Raw genomic sequence first — 16479 nt, forward strand, 5'->3', positions numbered from 1 at the left:
CCAAATGCTTTCTCCTCCATATCCAGGGAGAGTGTATGTTTCTGTCCCGGCATTCCAATTTGGAATGCTGAGCGTGTCCCTGACTGAAGCAGCTTACATTCTGTGTCCCTTGTTAACGGTGTGGCCAGGGAGATGGTTTGTGCAGATCGGCTTTTCCAGTTATGACGCGTTTTCAGTGCTAGGGATGACATCATTTCCTGATAAGGACAAGGATGATGTGGAGGACAGACACTAGTAGTAAAACTGGGGAAAGAGGAAGACTGAATGTTGGATGTTCACTATATGGACAACTGGTCTGAAAGACACTAGCAAGCCCATGGGTGTATTTATTGAAAATCGCTGTTAGGATAATACTAATAAGAAAATATACTAATATATAAATATACGAATATAATACTAATAAGAAAATAATTCCCAGATTACAAACTAACAACAACAAAATTTCAAGGCCAGTATGTTTCTTTTTTTATTATTATTTTTGTGTTTGACTTAGATGGTTGAATGTTTTCATTTTCATTCATAAGCATTACATTAATTTCCATGCAAAAACCCAAGACTGCATATGTCTGATTTCAATTGGCCAAAATCCAACCCATGAGTTTGGACATTCAAGACCAAAATGAACACGTTACTTGACCTTTCCATGAGTAGACATCATGGGTGTCCTTCGAAAGATCAGCAGGCCTCCTGACCTCTTAAACACCAGCTTGCCATGAGTCCACACCAAAACAGGGAGCCAATAAGTTCCAGCACCTAAATGAGGCAAGTAACTTCACTCATGAAGACAGGATACCTCCCTACCAAGGCTGCCACCCACAGATATTTCCTGGATCCTGCTCTATGGCAATACCTGCTTTTGAACAGACGTGGCATCTTCTATTTGGGGATTATAAGTTCTTCCTGCCAGTTTTCCTCAAAACTCTCAGGAAGAGTAGAGACTTTACAAAAAAGCTTACCTCTATGACCCCAAAAGAAATAAATACAAAGACATCTACTTTATCCAGTGTATATTTTCCCCAGCTTTAGATGGAGTCAACATGTATAAAGCTTTGACAACTTCTCTCAGTAAGACAGGAACCAGGAATATCAAAGAGGGCAAAACAGGACACTACAACTGAAGGAGAACTAAGCGAATGCAAAGAATCATTCCACTGATCGAGAGAAATGGGCAAAATGAAAAAATGATAGAATTTCAAGAGTGGTTGTTAATTTATATTGAAACACACTTTGCAATTCTGACAATGGCAAAGATTAGTGCAAATAATAATTATAATGGTATGTTCTTTAATAGGATTTAAATAAGGCTTCAAATAATTACATACGCTAAAACTAACATTTGGAAACCTTAATTCTGTTTGGAAAACTGTCAAACGCACCCTTCAAACCACCCAGTGTTCTCTGATTTGAGGACAATTACACTCAATGAAGTTGCTCCAGAACACAATTTGTAGTATCGTCACTTTCAAAGTTTACATTGTTTGCTGGAAACGGGGGAAACTCCTCCGGTCACTGGTCAAAATCAATAAATCCAGGTAGTTCCCAGGTTCATATGATTCTCAAACATCAGTAGTGGTGAAAGCTCACAAGAAAAAAGACAAAAACAAAATAATAAAAATCATACGATAGAACTGTTAAGTGTCAGAAAGAGATTTGTTTCCCCATACCCATGAACAAATTTGCACCAAGTATGAACAGAAAAAAGCAAGAGGACTCATGGGCATTTTCATCTATGGCTCAAGATCTCCTTAAAAAGAAAAAAAAAACTCCAACAAACTAAGGAGCATGACAATAATGACAAAAAGTAAACAACGAAATCAGAGGCAGAATATGAAATAGTAATATACTGTTTCAGAGCCTGCACCATCCTGCAGAACCAGGAAACTTAAAATTTGTTCTTAACAAATCCAATCTAGGCTGGATATGTAAAAAACAGAAAGATAGCATCACAAACCACACGACACATTATCAGAGTTTAAGAATCAGGAAAAAATAAAGTCAGCTAACACTCAGAAAAATTTGTCATCAATTCTGAAATGGGGCCTTGTGACATCGTCAGGATTGATAAAGACAGAGATTGACTTTCCCGGGTTCTCAGTCACTAGCTGCTGCAGTTTTTTTGCCAAACGGTCATCGGGCTGGTTGGGGTCCCCTCCGTCGGACTGTGGGGAGGGGATGCTGGTGGTGCTACCTCGCCTCTGGAGCTCCAGTGTCAGCCGGTTGGCTGCCTTGACGTGCTCGATGGCGGTGCGCAAGTGCTCTGTCGGGTCTGAGCGCACAGAGGACAGCTTCCGGGCGTGAAGCATGACTGTCTCCTCAGACAGGTGTTCCAGCATGTTGCACTGAGGGATGAAATAATTGGGGCACATCTTGTTGACCAGACAGTGTTGCAGGTCATCGATGAGGCCCAGCAAAAAGTGGGCGGCAAAGTCTTCTTGAGCCAAGTAGTTGGCAGGAAGTCTGTCGCAGGCCCAGAGCATCATGCTCCGCAGATGATAGGGGCTAATAGCCTTGGGCCGGGACAGCAGTTTAATGATGATGGCTTTGCAGGCCTGATAGGCCTGCATGAGGCTGCTGGAGATGCACTTCTTCAACTGCACCTCGCTCCTGGCAAAGGACAGCCGCCATTCATTGTCCTTTTTACCCTTGTAGGAGCAAGCAGGCACCAAGTAAAACCCACTGATGACCTCTTCCTCAGTAATCTTCCCATCCCAAAAGTGGTTCTCCATGAGCCAGCTCTGGGCCACTGCAGGCCAACCTTTGAAAGATACCACAGGGACAATATCGTACAACATGCGACTACTCCCTACACCCAGAATGATGGAGATGATGGTCCCATTTTTTTCCACCTTTTCCACCTTTGGCATCCCTCGCTGGGGTTTCTTCTGTATCTCTGATAGGACAATGCTGATAGAATCATAGAACCAGTCAGCCACTTTGGTAGGTGAGAAGAAGTAGTTGGTGGCACCGTTGATGTGATCTACAATGGTGCAGCAGTCTTTCCATTTACTGATTGTCCCCTCGTCAAAGAGCCGAAGGCTCAGCCAAGAGTGGCACAAGGCTGAGTGGCGCATGTCGAGTGTCACAGGCTGATTACGGTCATGCAGCTTGAGGGCTGGCACCAAGAGGGTAAAGTCCATATCATAGTCAGTCCCCCGGGCATAGACATTAAGCTCATCTAAGTCCAGGTCCACCACACCTTCCCGGACACCTCCAGAGAGCAACAGGTACTCATTAGCCACTGGAAGCTTTTGGTCCAGCTTTTGCACCATTCCTAGAAATAAAGAAGAAAAAAATAACACCATCATAGGAAGCACAGACATAAGAGTGTGATGCATGAACACAATGCTCCGACGTTCCAAGAACCAGAATTCATTATCAGTACTCAATCAGATCTCAGGCTGCTGCACAGACCTGGCCAACAGTACTTTCTCACTAGTGCTAGAATCTACCCTTTTCCAAATGGAAGAATTATGGTAGATTTTTCTCTCTCAGTGAAAAGCAGTATCACTTTCAGTAATAAACCAGGGCCCCTCTTTCCCGAGTCATCACCTTAATGGAATTGCCATCCACTCAGTGATGCAGACTGAAAACCTCGGTAAATTTCAACTCTTTGCTGCCCTTCTACTGCCAAATCTTTTCCATGGAACCTCTGCCGGGGTTTCTCACTTCCTTCCCTGTTCTCCACACCTCTCCTGTCATCATAGGAGGTTCGGCCTTTTTTATCTATTGCCAAAGCGGTTTTCTTTCCCCAGGCTCTTTGCATTTACACTCTTCGTTGTGCCAGCGGTTCTCAGTGTGGGCTGGAGACACTTTCTCTCTTTATAATAATACTAACACATTGTTTGACTTTTTTTTTTTTTTTTCAAGAGACAGGGTCTTGCTATGTTGGCCAGGCTGGTCTAAAATTCCTGGCCTCAAGCAATTCTCCTACCTTGGCTTCCCCAAGTGCTGGGATTACAGGCATGAGCCACCATGCCCAGTCTTGTTTGACTTTTTTACTGTGTTGCCATTGTACTAATGGCACAAAAACAAGGGAGGATAAAATTGCCAGTGCCTTAGCAGCAGCCAAGACACTGATGCCAAACTGTAATAGCAGTCAGTACGTTCTTTACCATTGACATGCATTAGCAATTTAAAAAAAAAAAACCCAGTTTTACTTAAGAAAATCCTTGATGGAGAAGACAAATAAGTTATTTTATGGAATCTCAACCTCTGAGCCATTAGAAAGACTATCTTCCTAATAGTCTGTGTGATGAAATGGAAATAACCATAAAATCTGTCTTCCTCATGCCGAAATAGGAAATCTGTTTTCAGGAAAAGCACTAGCGTAACTGAGTTGTGAGCTGAACTGGCTTCTTTGTTCATGGAACACCATTTTTACTTTAAAGAACGACAGAAAACTATGGGCTATTTAGATTTGGGTATTTGGCAGACATTTTCTTCTAAAATGAACAAAATGAGCCTGGCTTCAAGGAAACTACTGACAATATTTATTGCCAATGATAAAACTGAAACTTCTAAGAGAAAATTAAATTTAGAAAACTCCGCACCATGGGCGTGACATCTTCCCGAACTGTGTATGTTTCTGATTCAATTGGTGGTGATATTAACGAACGTGATTTCTGATGAGATTGTCAGTCCTTTTGAGAACCATGTCTCATGCATTAAGCAGGCATAGAAGACTCCGTGCATGCATTAGGAACATAATTGAAGCTATGACCAAATGATAAGGGGAAAAATGCATGAAATTAATAGGTAGATAGCATTAATAGATGGAATTACCATAAACACTTAAAGGCTAGACTGAAATGACTGTTCCATAAACAACATATACATTTTCCCTCCTTCATTATATACTTGCTTATGCTTGATTATCTGACAAACTACCAGCGTCATCCTGTGATTTATTTAACAGTGTCTCCCCAAAGATCATAAAGACCTACCACAAACTATTAGAATATTCCATTATTCATTATAATTCATAGTTTGCTCTTCATAGGACAACCCCAAATCAAATAAACCATATGCATGTGTTTTGTTAGTATTATTGTTATACTCTGAATGTCTGTGCCCCACTCACATGTTGAAATCCCAACTTTCGATGTGATAGTATTAGGAGCTGGGGCCTCTGGTAGGTCATCAGGCGTGAGAGTGGAGCCCTCATGAGTGGGACTGGCACCCTTATAAAACAAACCTCAGAGCGCTGCCTCACCCCTTCTGCCATGTGAGGACACAGCGAGAAGACAGCCATCTATGAACCAGGAAGCCGTCCCTCACCAGACAATGAATCTGCAGGCACCTTGATCTTGGCTTTCTTGACCTCCAGAATGGTGAGAAATAAATCCCTGCTGTTTATAAGCTACTCAGTCTAGGTACTTTGACATAACAGCCTGAATGAACTAAGACAATTATACTTTAAAATGTAACGCTCATTTATTAAAATGTGCTCTTTTTCACTCTTTAAAATCCTATTTTCCAAACCACATTAACCGTGAAAATGTCTTTTATTTAGTACCATTTCCTTACATACAGAAATATGGCAAGTTATCATTTTCTTTTTAAAACCATAAGTTAGCCAACAGTATAGTGTCAACAATTCATCAGAAAGAACATCCAGCAAACCTGACTTCTTGGCTGTTTCTCACACTATCTGCACTGTGATATGGCATCCAGGTCCTTCTTCAATAAAGGACTTATCCCAGCTGCTTAAATGCTATCCCTTAAGGATTGTCTCAGCTGCAAAAGGCCATCTTAGCCAGGGTCAGGTCCTGCAGCTGGGATGGGGGTTGCAGGTGCACATCCAATAACTGATCGGTGTGGGAGTGTCCCAGCTTAGGATACTCTGAAGGGCCACTCAAACTCTGAGTTCCCAGTGGGCTTGGCTGTGGCAAATGATGCGCCTGCAGGGAAGCTCAGTTTCTCCTACTTGAACCTGCTTCCTTCCCCACTTCGACAGGTGTAGATCCCAAGGGTGCAGCTTCATAAACATCCTAACTCCATTTCAGAGGCTGCTTCCTGAGAAACCCAACATACTACACTAAATACTATCCAAGCAAAACAGAAGATACTACCTACTACCCAAACAAAAACCGTCTTCAGCATGGAAGATATGTTTTTCCTTTTTTAAAGTGTTTTTTTTTTAAAGCCAAACTTAATCCGGATTGAAAGCTCTTATAAATGCCAAGACAAAGATCCATTTCTCAAATGTCATTATGTTTTAATATTAATCTCATCCTTGCCATGTAAAGAAATACTACCACCCCACCTTTTGGTTGTTGCCTTAAAGGATAAAATTGATTTCTCAGATTCCAGATTAGGTTGTGAAAATCATTTTCGTTATTTTATGAACTCACATGTCGGAACAGTCAGTTTCAGTGAGATATATTTGGTAATGAAATCGTTTATGCTTCATTATTTCAAACATCCTTTCATTCTAGCATTCAGAATACCATAAATATATGTGAGAAATACTGTGAAATGCTGTGTTGTGGTTAGTAAATAAGATCTGAATCTATTAAAGTGATATTGTTATTTGAGTACCACATTAGTTACACCTCTTAGGTGTAACTAATTCAAAATCCTATATATCCTTTTGTTCTGGACAGAAAAAAACTGGCTTTGAGCCCACCAGCTAAGACTTGTCTATATAATCAGGGTAACTTGTGCATTAATAACCTAGAGATAATTTGTCTACAAAAGTGCCACTGAATTTTGCCTTGGATTGTCACTATCTTGTTTGGAGAGTCTTGGGTAAGCTAAAACTCCCTTCTGCCCTCTGCTGGATTTAAGAAGTTTTAACCTGTTTTCACTTGTCAATATATACACTAGAAAATTCCTGCCAATGATAAAAGGTTCTCTTTCCTCCCAACTGATGCTCATGCATCTTGTTAAAATGTTGACCCTTTATTCAAAGGAGTCAACATCAAGTATTTGGCTAAATTTGAATATTCAGGAGATGGGGTAATTTTGAACACTTCTTATTCCTTTTAAAGTGAAGAAAGCCCTTTGGCAGCAGAAAGAATGTTGCAGACACACATTTACTAAGCCCCTATAAGAAACAAAGTCCCTAAGGCCACACTGTTCCAGAAGCTAATCCCTTCTTACATCCACATTTCCATTTAGCCTCCCTGAGCCCATTAGTCTGCAATTTTACAAACGATATGGTAACACAACTCGAACCTTCCCCAGCGTTATACAAGCCCAAATGTCTTCCTTGAAAACTTTCCTGGGCTAAGTTTAAGTGAAAATGAGCTGACATCAGCTATCATGGCAGATGGGTTGCCATGCAACCAAAGCACAGGGCTGGAAGGGAAAAAGACAGAGGAGGGAAAATTTTCAACTGTACGCTTTGGCTGTAGGCATCAGTTCCAACAAGTGCCATCTCTGCAATGATCTGAGGTTTTCTGTGTAATTACTGGAGGATAAGATCTAGTGACTCTGGCTGTTTAGCTGTTGGATTATCCAAAGCTACGAGTGGGAACAGAAGGAAGATGCACATACACCACTGAGCTTGTTAGCAGCAAAACAAAAAAGGAAGGATAGAGGATAGCTATTCCCTTGGGTGGGTCTCTTCTTTTCACGGAGGCACTGGCATATGCTTGCTCTTAAGTAAAACTGCCACTCAACCTCCTTTCCTGTAATTCTCCATTTCTTGGTTTTGATATATTTCAGAGTTTTTACTTAAGAATATCTTAATGGTACCCTTTTATATAGATACTCAGGTCCTAAGTTTAAGGAATGTGTTTCATGTCATGCTTTCAGTTATTTGCTGATTATCTTTAGAATATCAAGTGAAAAATGGAACTCTGTCCCTGACTTCTTTATGTTCTAGTGAATAAAATTATATCATATTCCACTAAATTGAAACTGCAAACCTTCATCATGCAAACATATAATGCCAGATTGCTAATACTAGAGCACAAAAACTAAGTATCATTTCTTGTTGTCTTTACGACCCCACCCCAGTAAGTCTGTGAAAACTCAAATAGAGAGTTCAAGAAATACTAAGTAGATAAGTCAAAATAATACTTGTATAGATTTCTTTAAAACAGATACACACACACACACTTACATATGTTGAAGGGAGAAAGGTTTATAAAAGAAGTAAAATTTTTGTCTTATAAGTTACAAAATTAGATAACTTTTATCTTTTTACATACCTTTGACTATATGCCTGAATATCTCAGTAATATTCATTGTTTCATATAAAAGAGTTTCCTTTTTTGGCTCCAACTCAAGTAGCACATACCAGCAACAAACAGTGCCTTATTCCGGCAGTGGGTTTTAATGGCAAGAAGGGTACACGGTGGGATGATGCTGACAAAGTCCATCTTTCATTCTGATGCCTCCCCTAGGGTAAGTCTCCTTGGTTGACAATAAACAATATAAAACCTTCCTATAAAAATATTATGGTTTATGTTTCCAGGGCGGAAATATTTTTGTCAAGCTTACTTGACATTCTGAGAAACGTCTGAGACGTGGGCATGGCCACCTTTTTCTAAGAAAGTCACTAATCCATGAAATTCTTAATGACCCCAGTTGGAAAAGATTTTAGGCCTTTCCTCGTTCACGCCCAGAAATCATCTATCTGAAGGAAAAACCGGTTCCAAGAGGAGAAATCACTCATTTGGGGTCATACGGCCTTAGCGACAGATTACCAGCATTGTTGCATTCCAACATTTGCACAAAGACCAGAATGGCACATACGTCCTGATCTCCCCATGACAATGCACAATGGCTTAAGAGGGAAGTAGCAGAGGTCTCAGGGCAATGTGCCAGTTTTGCATTTTTATTGGTCAAATCTTTAGTGGGACCTGGGACAACTGGCAGAACATGTCTGACCATCCACATTTATCATAAAGAAGAATGGGCCTGGTCTGCCTTGATAGAGCCATTAGTATTCCCAAATAGACTGGAAGACCCTGGAAATACAGAAGACAAAAACGGAGCTTTCCAGTTTTTCAATAATATTCTGAGTTATTAGTACTCACAATTATGATAATATGTTTTATATGTCAAAGAGTCTGCTTTATTTTGCATAATTTGAGACAACTGCATACAATTTTATTTTTTTAGAAAACTGATTAATTCACGTATGGTAATGGCAATGCCCTATTGACCAGAATATATATATATCGTAATAGGGCTGATTTAAAAGAGGTCTCTCCAAAGGAGTCTTTCTTAATATTTCCCCATTTTGATACTGATACGTATGCAAGAACACTGGACTCAAGATAGACTTGGGCTTGGAGCCTGGGCTTGTCATTTACTATGTAAGTGAGGCTGACCAATTATTTAACCTCTCTGAGCTTCCAATTCCTTATCTATTAAAAAACAAACAAATTGATGAAAAGTAAACGCATATAAAAACCCACCCTTACAGGACTGCTATGAAGTGTCTAAGCACATCGTAGATATTTAGCTCATTTTCCCCATATGTTCGCCCCTTTTCCTACCACACATAAAACTGGAAGAGCAAATAACACAGATTCCACGGAGTTATTTTAAAGATTTAATTAAACAAGATCATCTATTTAAAGCCTCTAGCACATGCAAGGCACACAAAACATGTTAGATGAAGGGAAATGAATGAAGTATCCTCTCCCCTGGCTGTACCAAGACTGCTGCTAGTCAAGGCTGCTTCCTCTGAGTGGATGCCATCGTGTGGCACGACACACAGGGTGGCAGGCAGAGGGCAGGCTGGATTCTGGCTCTCTCTTGTCCTCTCACTCAGGTACCCCATGGAATGAACAACCTGTACATCCTACTGGAGGGTCTTAACCTGAACTAAGTTAGCACTTTCCACACCTACTGTCATCGTGGGCTGTGTTCATGGTGTATCTTTCCTCCTCAACAAGACAACAATACACAATCGTCCCTTGGTCCCAGGAGCTCCTACATATGCTGAAATGTGTCCCTACTCAAGTCCCATCGCTGACCTTGTGGAATCCACTTATACAACAAGTTGGTCCTCTGTATAAGTGGGTTTCATATCCTGCAAATAGTGTATTTTCAATCTGCATTTGATTGAAAAATAGCCACCTATAAGTGGACCTGTGCAGCTCAAACCTGTGTTGTTCAAGGGTCAACCATGAAGCATCTGGCACAGTAACTCACGAAAAGGCAGCACAAATGAAAGATCCTATCTTAAGCGACATCTATAACCTCCTTGTGGTCAAGATTTTTTTGCTGCGTTGCTAGTATAGACTTTAGATTAGAAGGTACCTGCCTTTTGTGTATACCACTTCTTTCAATCAACTTGAATACCTCATTAACCACAACCTAAGATTATGGAATTTGCTGCACAATATAACATGAAAGCCTGTCAGCATATGTGTATAAAAGTGTTTTCTAATAATCTATGCCTCTCTGATCTTCCATTATTTTCCTTCTTAAAAATTAAAACTGAAGGTCTTAAAAATTGGTGGGCTTTATCAAAGTCTACTAAGCTATTTTAAACAGAATGAACATGAGTTAGACCTGGATTCGAGTCCAATTCATTCATGACCAACATCAACTACTGTGGGCCTTGGTTTCCTTAAACAAAATTGTAGAATAACAACTGGTACAAGTTTGTTGGGTGGCCACGGGAATAAAATCAGAAAATGCACAACAAATTTCTTAGTGTGTAGTTTTGTGCTTAGTTGGTAATCAGTAAACAGGGTTTGTTGGCACATGCATACACATATCGATATATTATCAATATATTTTTTCCCATCGAATAAGTCCTGACCTTTTTTTCTTTTCAGTACTTAGGATAGTTTAAGAACTCATGGTTTTTGCCATTCAGAACTTACTGGTAAGACTCAAAAGAGTCTTATTAGCCCTATCTAGCAGCTTCCCAAAGTCACAGTAGGGTACAAAAGTTACAGACTGACAATTTATAACAAGAGTGTTCACTTCAGAAGGCTCATTCTTGAAAGGCCAAAAAAAAAAAAAAAAAAAAAAAATTAAGTGAAAAGCAAGAGTAATGGTGTCAAACAGCTACATAAGGATACAGAAATGTATCAGGGATGACCACATTAATGCTCTCGTGATCTTCACAAAAACCCATAAGCTTGTGATGGAGATGCTCTGAATGAAGTCAACTGTACCCCATCACTGACCCTTTGCCCAGGACCCAGCTGGGTCCGGTTTCCATTCCTTTCTCATGCTGAGATGTGTATGTAAACTACTTAATTACTCCGAAACTGGAAAGCTGTGTTTAATTGGGGAGGAGAAGGGAGCAGTCTACATTTTAGAAGAAAAATAATGAATTAGGCCAAGTCTAAGAAATTGCAACAAGGATAAAGACAGGATTCAAAACTCAGATTTTACTTCTTCACACAGTAAGTATGAGCGTCTCCTATGAGCCAGTGCTGTGCTAGACACCGAAGAGACAAAGGTGAAGAGAAACAGACACCGCCCTCATCGCATAATACTGATGATTCAGTGAGAAAGCCAAATGCTAATTCTATCCATCAGGACAGGTGAAGTTATGCTGAGTAACAAAGCCAGTATCTCAGTGACTCAAAACAACCAAGTTTTATTTTTCATTCACTAGATGACCATCAAGGGTGAGTGGGGTGGGAGGGATTGGGGGCACATTTCTTTCCTTAATCGAGGACCCAGATGGGTAGAGCCAGTCATGTCTAGAAAGAACTTCACAGTCACTCTGCTGGAGGAAAAGAAGGCTCTGGGGGTTCTCTTTTTGGCAGTTAAATGCTCTGGCATGGAAATGACATGCATCATTTTCATACACAAACCACTGGTCAAAACTAGTCCCATGGTCCCATCCACACCCATGAAAGAAAGCACGATTCTATCACATGCTGGGAGAACTGGGAATCTGTGATATGCTGCATGAACAGCTCCCACACTAATCAGATACCATTAGAAATTGAGATAATAGCACTGAAGGAAATGAATAAGGTCCTAGCCAAAATGCAGAAGAGGAAGAGGAGGAGTGAAAATTATTTAGCCTGAAAAATGGAAAATTCAAAAAGGCTATGAGAGCCATCTTCAAATATCTGATAAGCTGTGCTGGTAAAGAAGAAATGGAATTTACCTGTGTGGTTTCACTAAGTAGAACATATAGAGAGAAGTTTTCAGTGTAATGTTGTAAACTCATCCACCCGGCAGAATGTTCTAGCAATGCTGCCTGTGGAGGCAGTCCCTTTCCTATCCCAAGAGAGGATCAATCAGAATCTTCAGCAGGGATGGAGTCTCAGTATAGATGTCTTCCGAGGTGGCTGCCCATCCCAAGAGCCTACTAATTAAGATAGGCAACTATAACGTAGACTTCTATAGCCACCTATGACCATCCAGTGTGGGCCCAGTCACAGTGGCTGTAAGAAGACCATAATCTGAGCATTACGCCCAAAGACTGGATGCTGCCCTTCCTTCTCATCTGGCCTACTCTATGTCATGTGTAACCTGCAGCCCTGCTGCTGTCACATCCTCCAGCCAACTTCACCAATTTTACAAAGAGATAACTAGCACCACCAATGACACACATAACAGAAAAAGAAGAGCTGAATTGATAGTACACGTTTGAAGTACATACATCTCACGACAAGGACCCTCTGAGAAGGGCACAAACATTCATGCCACTACCATGCACTACAGCACAGGCCGAATGCTTTACCTGTGTCATCTCGTTCAATCTTCTTGGCCCTTTCAGGCGGGCAATAGTGTCCCCCCTCCCTTTTTTTTTTTTTGAGACGGAATCTCACTCTGTCCCCAGGCTGGAGTGCAGTGGCGAAATCTCAGCTCACTGCAACCTCCATCTCCCTGGTTCAAGTGGTTCTCCTGTCCCAGCCTCCCGAGTAGCTGGGACTACAGGTGCACACCACCACGTCTGGCTAATTTTTATATTTTTAGTAGAGACGGGGCTTCACCATATTGGCCAGGATGGTCTCGATCTTTTGACCTCATGATCTGCCAACCTAGGCCTCCCAAAGTGCTGGGATTAGAGGCGTGAGCCACCATGCACAGCCTAGTGTCCCCATTTTGCAGATAAGGAAATTAAGAAAAACAGCAGCCAAATAAATATTTTACGGCCATGACAGCTGACCTGGGATCCAAATTCAAGTTGATCCTGTGCTGCTTTCCTGCATTAAATGGGCTTTCCTAGGAGAGAATAAACAATGTTATACCTTGGGCCTTTAGAACTGCCACATAAACAGTATAGGAAACAGTAAGTAGAAATTTATTTCTCCACCCAAAAATGGAAGAAATTCTGTTTTGGAGTAAACAGATTTCTAGAGCAGATTAAAAACTGACTTTAGTCATCTCTGGGGAATAAAGTATATGAGCAAATGGGTCAAGGATCATAGGAAAGAGATGATTATAAATGACATTATAAAAAGATACTTAGTGCTGAGACACACAGCTATGTGCGTGCACACATGTGCATGTGCGGATGTGTTGCACACTTAGCTCCTGGACAACTTTCAAAGAACATTCCACAAGTGTTTTAATCACAACAGCATCCTTGAAATTCTTTCAGGTTCCCAGAAGAAACTCTGAAAATATTCCCACATATTCAGATACGTAGTCTAATTTGTTATTTTAACCCAACATCAGAGCCTTAATTTGAAGGTCATACACCCTAAGTTTCTACTGCTAGGTTGAGGAGGCAGGTGGAGGTAGCCAGGAACATGACTGCCAAAAACATACTAACCACAAGTCCAGAAACTTTTACTGAACTCTGAAGCAAGAAAGTCTTTTCCCTTTACAGACACAGCAGTATCTATTACAGTCACATTTTGTCTCTGTACAAAACTCTTATCAGGCACACTGGGACATGGAGAAAGAAAGAATTCTGTGTCTTCTCTAAAAACAAAAACTGGTATCCATCAAACTGTGATAGGAGATAATGCTCCTGTGACCAGCACCCTAAAAAATGTGTCGCTATCCATGTAAAAGAGACCCTGAATCGGTGATCTACATTACACATTCGAATTTGCTAAATTAACTTAAAAATGATCCCAATTTATATGAAGAAGCCTCCTCTGAAGGACTTACAAACTATCACTGGCTAGTCAAAGAAGACCCTGTCTTACTTTAGACAAGTTTACTAACTTGTTTTACTGTTTACTTTAGAAATTTTCAAACATATACAATAGTATATATAATAGTATAATAAATTCCCATGTATCCATCACCTAACTTCAACAATTATGTTTGCCATTCTTATTTCACTTATCCCATTTTTTTTGGCATAATATATTAAGGTAAATCCCAGAAAACCTATCGTTTTACCCATAAACAACACTTTCTCACTCAGACAAAGACACTTGTCTAAAGACTTTTTAAGTATAACCACCATTCTCCTATCTAAACAAAATAATAGTTCCTTATTATTACAGACCTCACTTGAATTTACATTTTTCCTAATATGTGAGTATGCTTGTGTGTGTGTGTGCGTGCACACGTGCATGTGACTTTGTTGATATCCTGCCCTGTGTCCCCAGCCCATCCCTGGGTTCACTTGCAGCTGTGACAGGCAGTCCCCAGATGTTCCCAGCCCCTCTCCTCAAGTGCCAGTGACTCTCCCCCTTTGCCTAAGGGCATTCTCTCTCTAGCCACTGCCAGGAAGTGCAGGGGAGTTAATGCAAGAGAACTGACACCGTTGGGGCAACTGTCAACCACCGGGGCAGAATCAGTAGATAAATGTCCTAGCTTCCCCAGACTCTGTGGGTGATTCTACATTGGGTTCTACACAACCTCTCAGATGAACCCATTCAATAGCTTATTAATAGGCAGAATCTTTATTGGCTTTTCTCCCTTCTGTCTCAGTTGCTCTATTCCCTCACTCCTGTTTCTTTGTGTCACCTCCCAAGTCAACTACCACAGCAGAGTAATTCTTGTTTCTGGAACTGTAGTGGGTGGAGGGTGTAAGGCAGGGACAGACAGTCTCATGTCTGTTAATAATTCTTGATGAAATTACATTTCATATGGACAACTGGCCATGAGCCTGGAAGCGTAAGCTAATGGCAAGGGATTACTTGCTCTTTCCCACAATCAGTTACAGATCCATTATATGTCTTATAAAACTAGATCTGAGAACAATTCTCGAAAAGAGTTCATTAGCCTTCGCAGATCAGCAGGCTTGCTTTTCTGTGCATTTCCAGCTAGCATCTTCCCTATTATTTCTTGCTTTGCTGTTATCTCAATTCTCCTCACTTCCCAAGGTTCATTTTAAGACCTCTGGAAAGCTTTGGAGAGGTGAAAATCCATACATTCTTCAGATATAGGCATTTCTTCCTTAAATTCCATAGAGAACAATGGGGATTAAGGTTGGGGAGGGTGGATTAAAACAAAGAACTCAGTCCAGCAACCAACCTTCAGAGTGGAGCTTTGTTCAAACAGACTCACCTTACTTATATATAAAAGCCTCAAGCTAAATTTAAAGACCAAAACAAAGTTTCTCTTTCAGGCTCTGTTGAGGATTATTCTGTCTCTATTCCTCTAAATTGTACAGAAATAATTCTAAATGATATGTTTAGTTTCTTCATTCAATCACCTTTGTCCGCACTTTCTTTTGTGTGTGTACGTGTTTTGTTTTTTTTGCTTTTTTATTTTTTTGGAGATGGAGTCTCACTCTGTTGCCCAGGCTGGAGTGCAGTGGCACGATCTTGGCTCACTGCAATCTCTGCCTCCCAGGTTCAGGCAATTCTCCTGCCTCAGCCTCCCGAGTAGCTGGGACTACAGATGTGCGCCACCACGCCCAGCTAATTTTTGTTATTTTTAGTAGAGACAGGGTTTCACCATGTTGGTCAGGCTGGTCTCAAACTCCTGACCTCATATGAGCCGCCCACTTTGGCCCCCCAAGCTGCTGGGATTACAGGCGTGAGCCATCATGCCCGGCCTGTACTTTTTTTAGTGTAGTGTTTACACTAATTATCAATTACGTGTTTACCTGTCAGTGTCCCTCTGATGACTTGTGTATCTCCCACCCTAACACAAGAGAAGTTCAGCAGAGTAAACTGAATCATAAATAGATGGTGTAGCCTAATGACAGAGTTTACTGAAATAAACTCTATCTTTATAGTGGATGAAACTGTCAAGTGACAGACTGACAACACTGTCATTGTGAGACATGATGGAAGACTCCAGATCCTCTATTATCTGCAAGCAAGGGAATCATATCACATGCTCAGAAGAGATGAAGGAGAAGCTAGGGGCTTGTTAATGAACTATACGGTAACTACACACACACGTCTCCTCTTGTTCTTTGAGGATAATTTAGCTCTAGGACATTCTCCAAAGCACCAATTTTTAGTCAAGAACCTCATCAGGGAAGCAGGAGAAAAGTTACTATATAACTATAGTGTGATCTAAGATCAAAGTCTAATACCTGATTTCTAAAAAGATCAAAACCACGTACTTTTTCCCTTGATGCATAAGTGGAGAACCTATAAATAAATGGATTCCTTACTAAGCCATTCCCAAAAACTGCCAGGAGATGGCATCCACACTCTACTCATTTACTAA

General features: G+C 40.8%; 1 protein-coding gene across 2 annotated transcripts in view; it reads right to left on the minus strand.

Moving 5' to 3' along the window:
- Positions 1–441: 441 nt before the first annotated feature.
- The window catches only part of MB21D2 (Mab-21 domain containing 2), a 124489-nt gene continuing 108451 nt past the window's right edge, over positions 442–16479 (minus strand). Inside the window, exons 1-2 of one of the 2 annotated variants that reach the window (XM_063621977.1) lie at positions 4551–4832; positions 442–3271 (exon numbers count right to left, since the gene is read on the minus strand). In XM_063621977.1, coding sequence (XP_063478047.1) covers positions 2007–3269 — 1263 coding nt within the window. In that variant the 5' untranslated portion in view covers positions 3270–3271; positions 4551–4832 and the 3' untranslated portion in view covers positions 442–2006. Of the gene's footprint in view, positions 3272–4550; positions 4833–16479 lie in introns of those variants that run through there. The other variant, XM_063621976.1, reaches the window with a different exon arrangement.

This window comes from Symphalangus syndactylus, chromosome 17 (genome assembly GCF_028878055.3).
Source record: "Symphalangus syndactylus isolate Jambi chromosome 17, NHGRI_mSymSyn1-v2.1_pri, whole genome shotgun sequence".
Classification (NCBI taxonomy): domain Eukaryota; kingdom Metazoa; phylum Chordata; class Mammalia; order Primates; family Hylobatidae; genus Symphalangus; species Symphalangus syndactylus.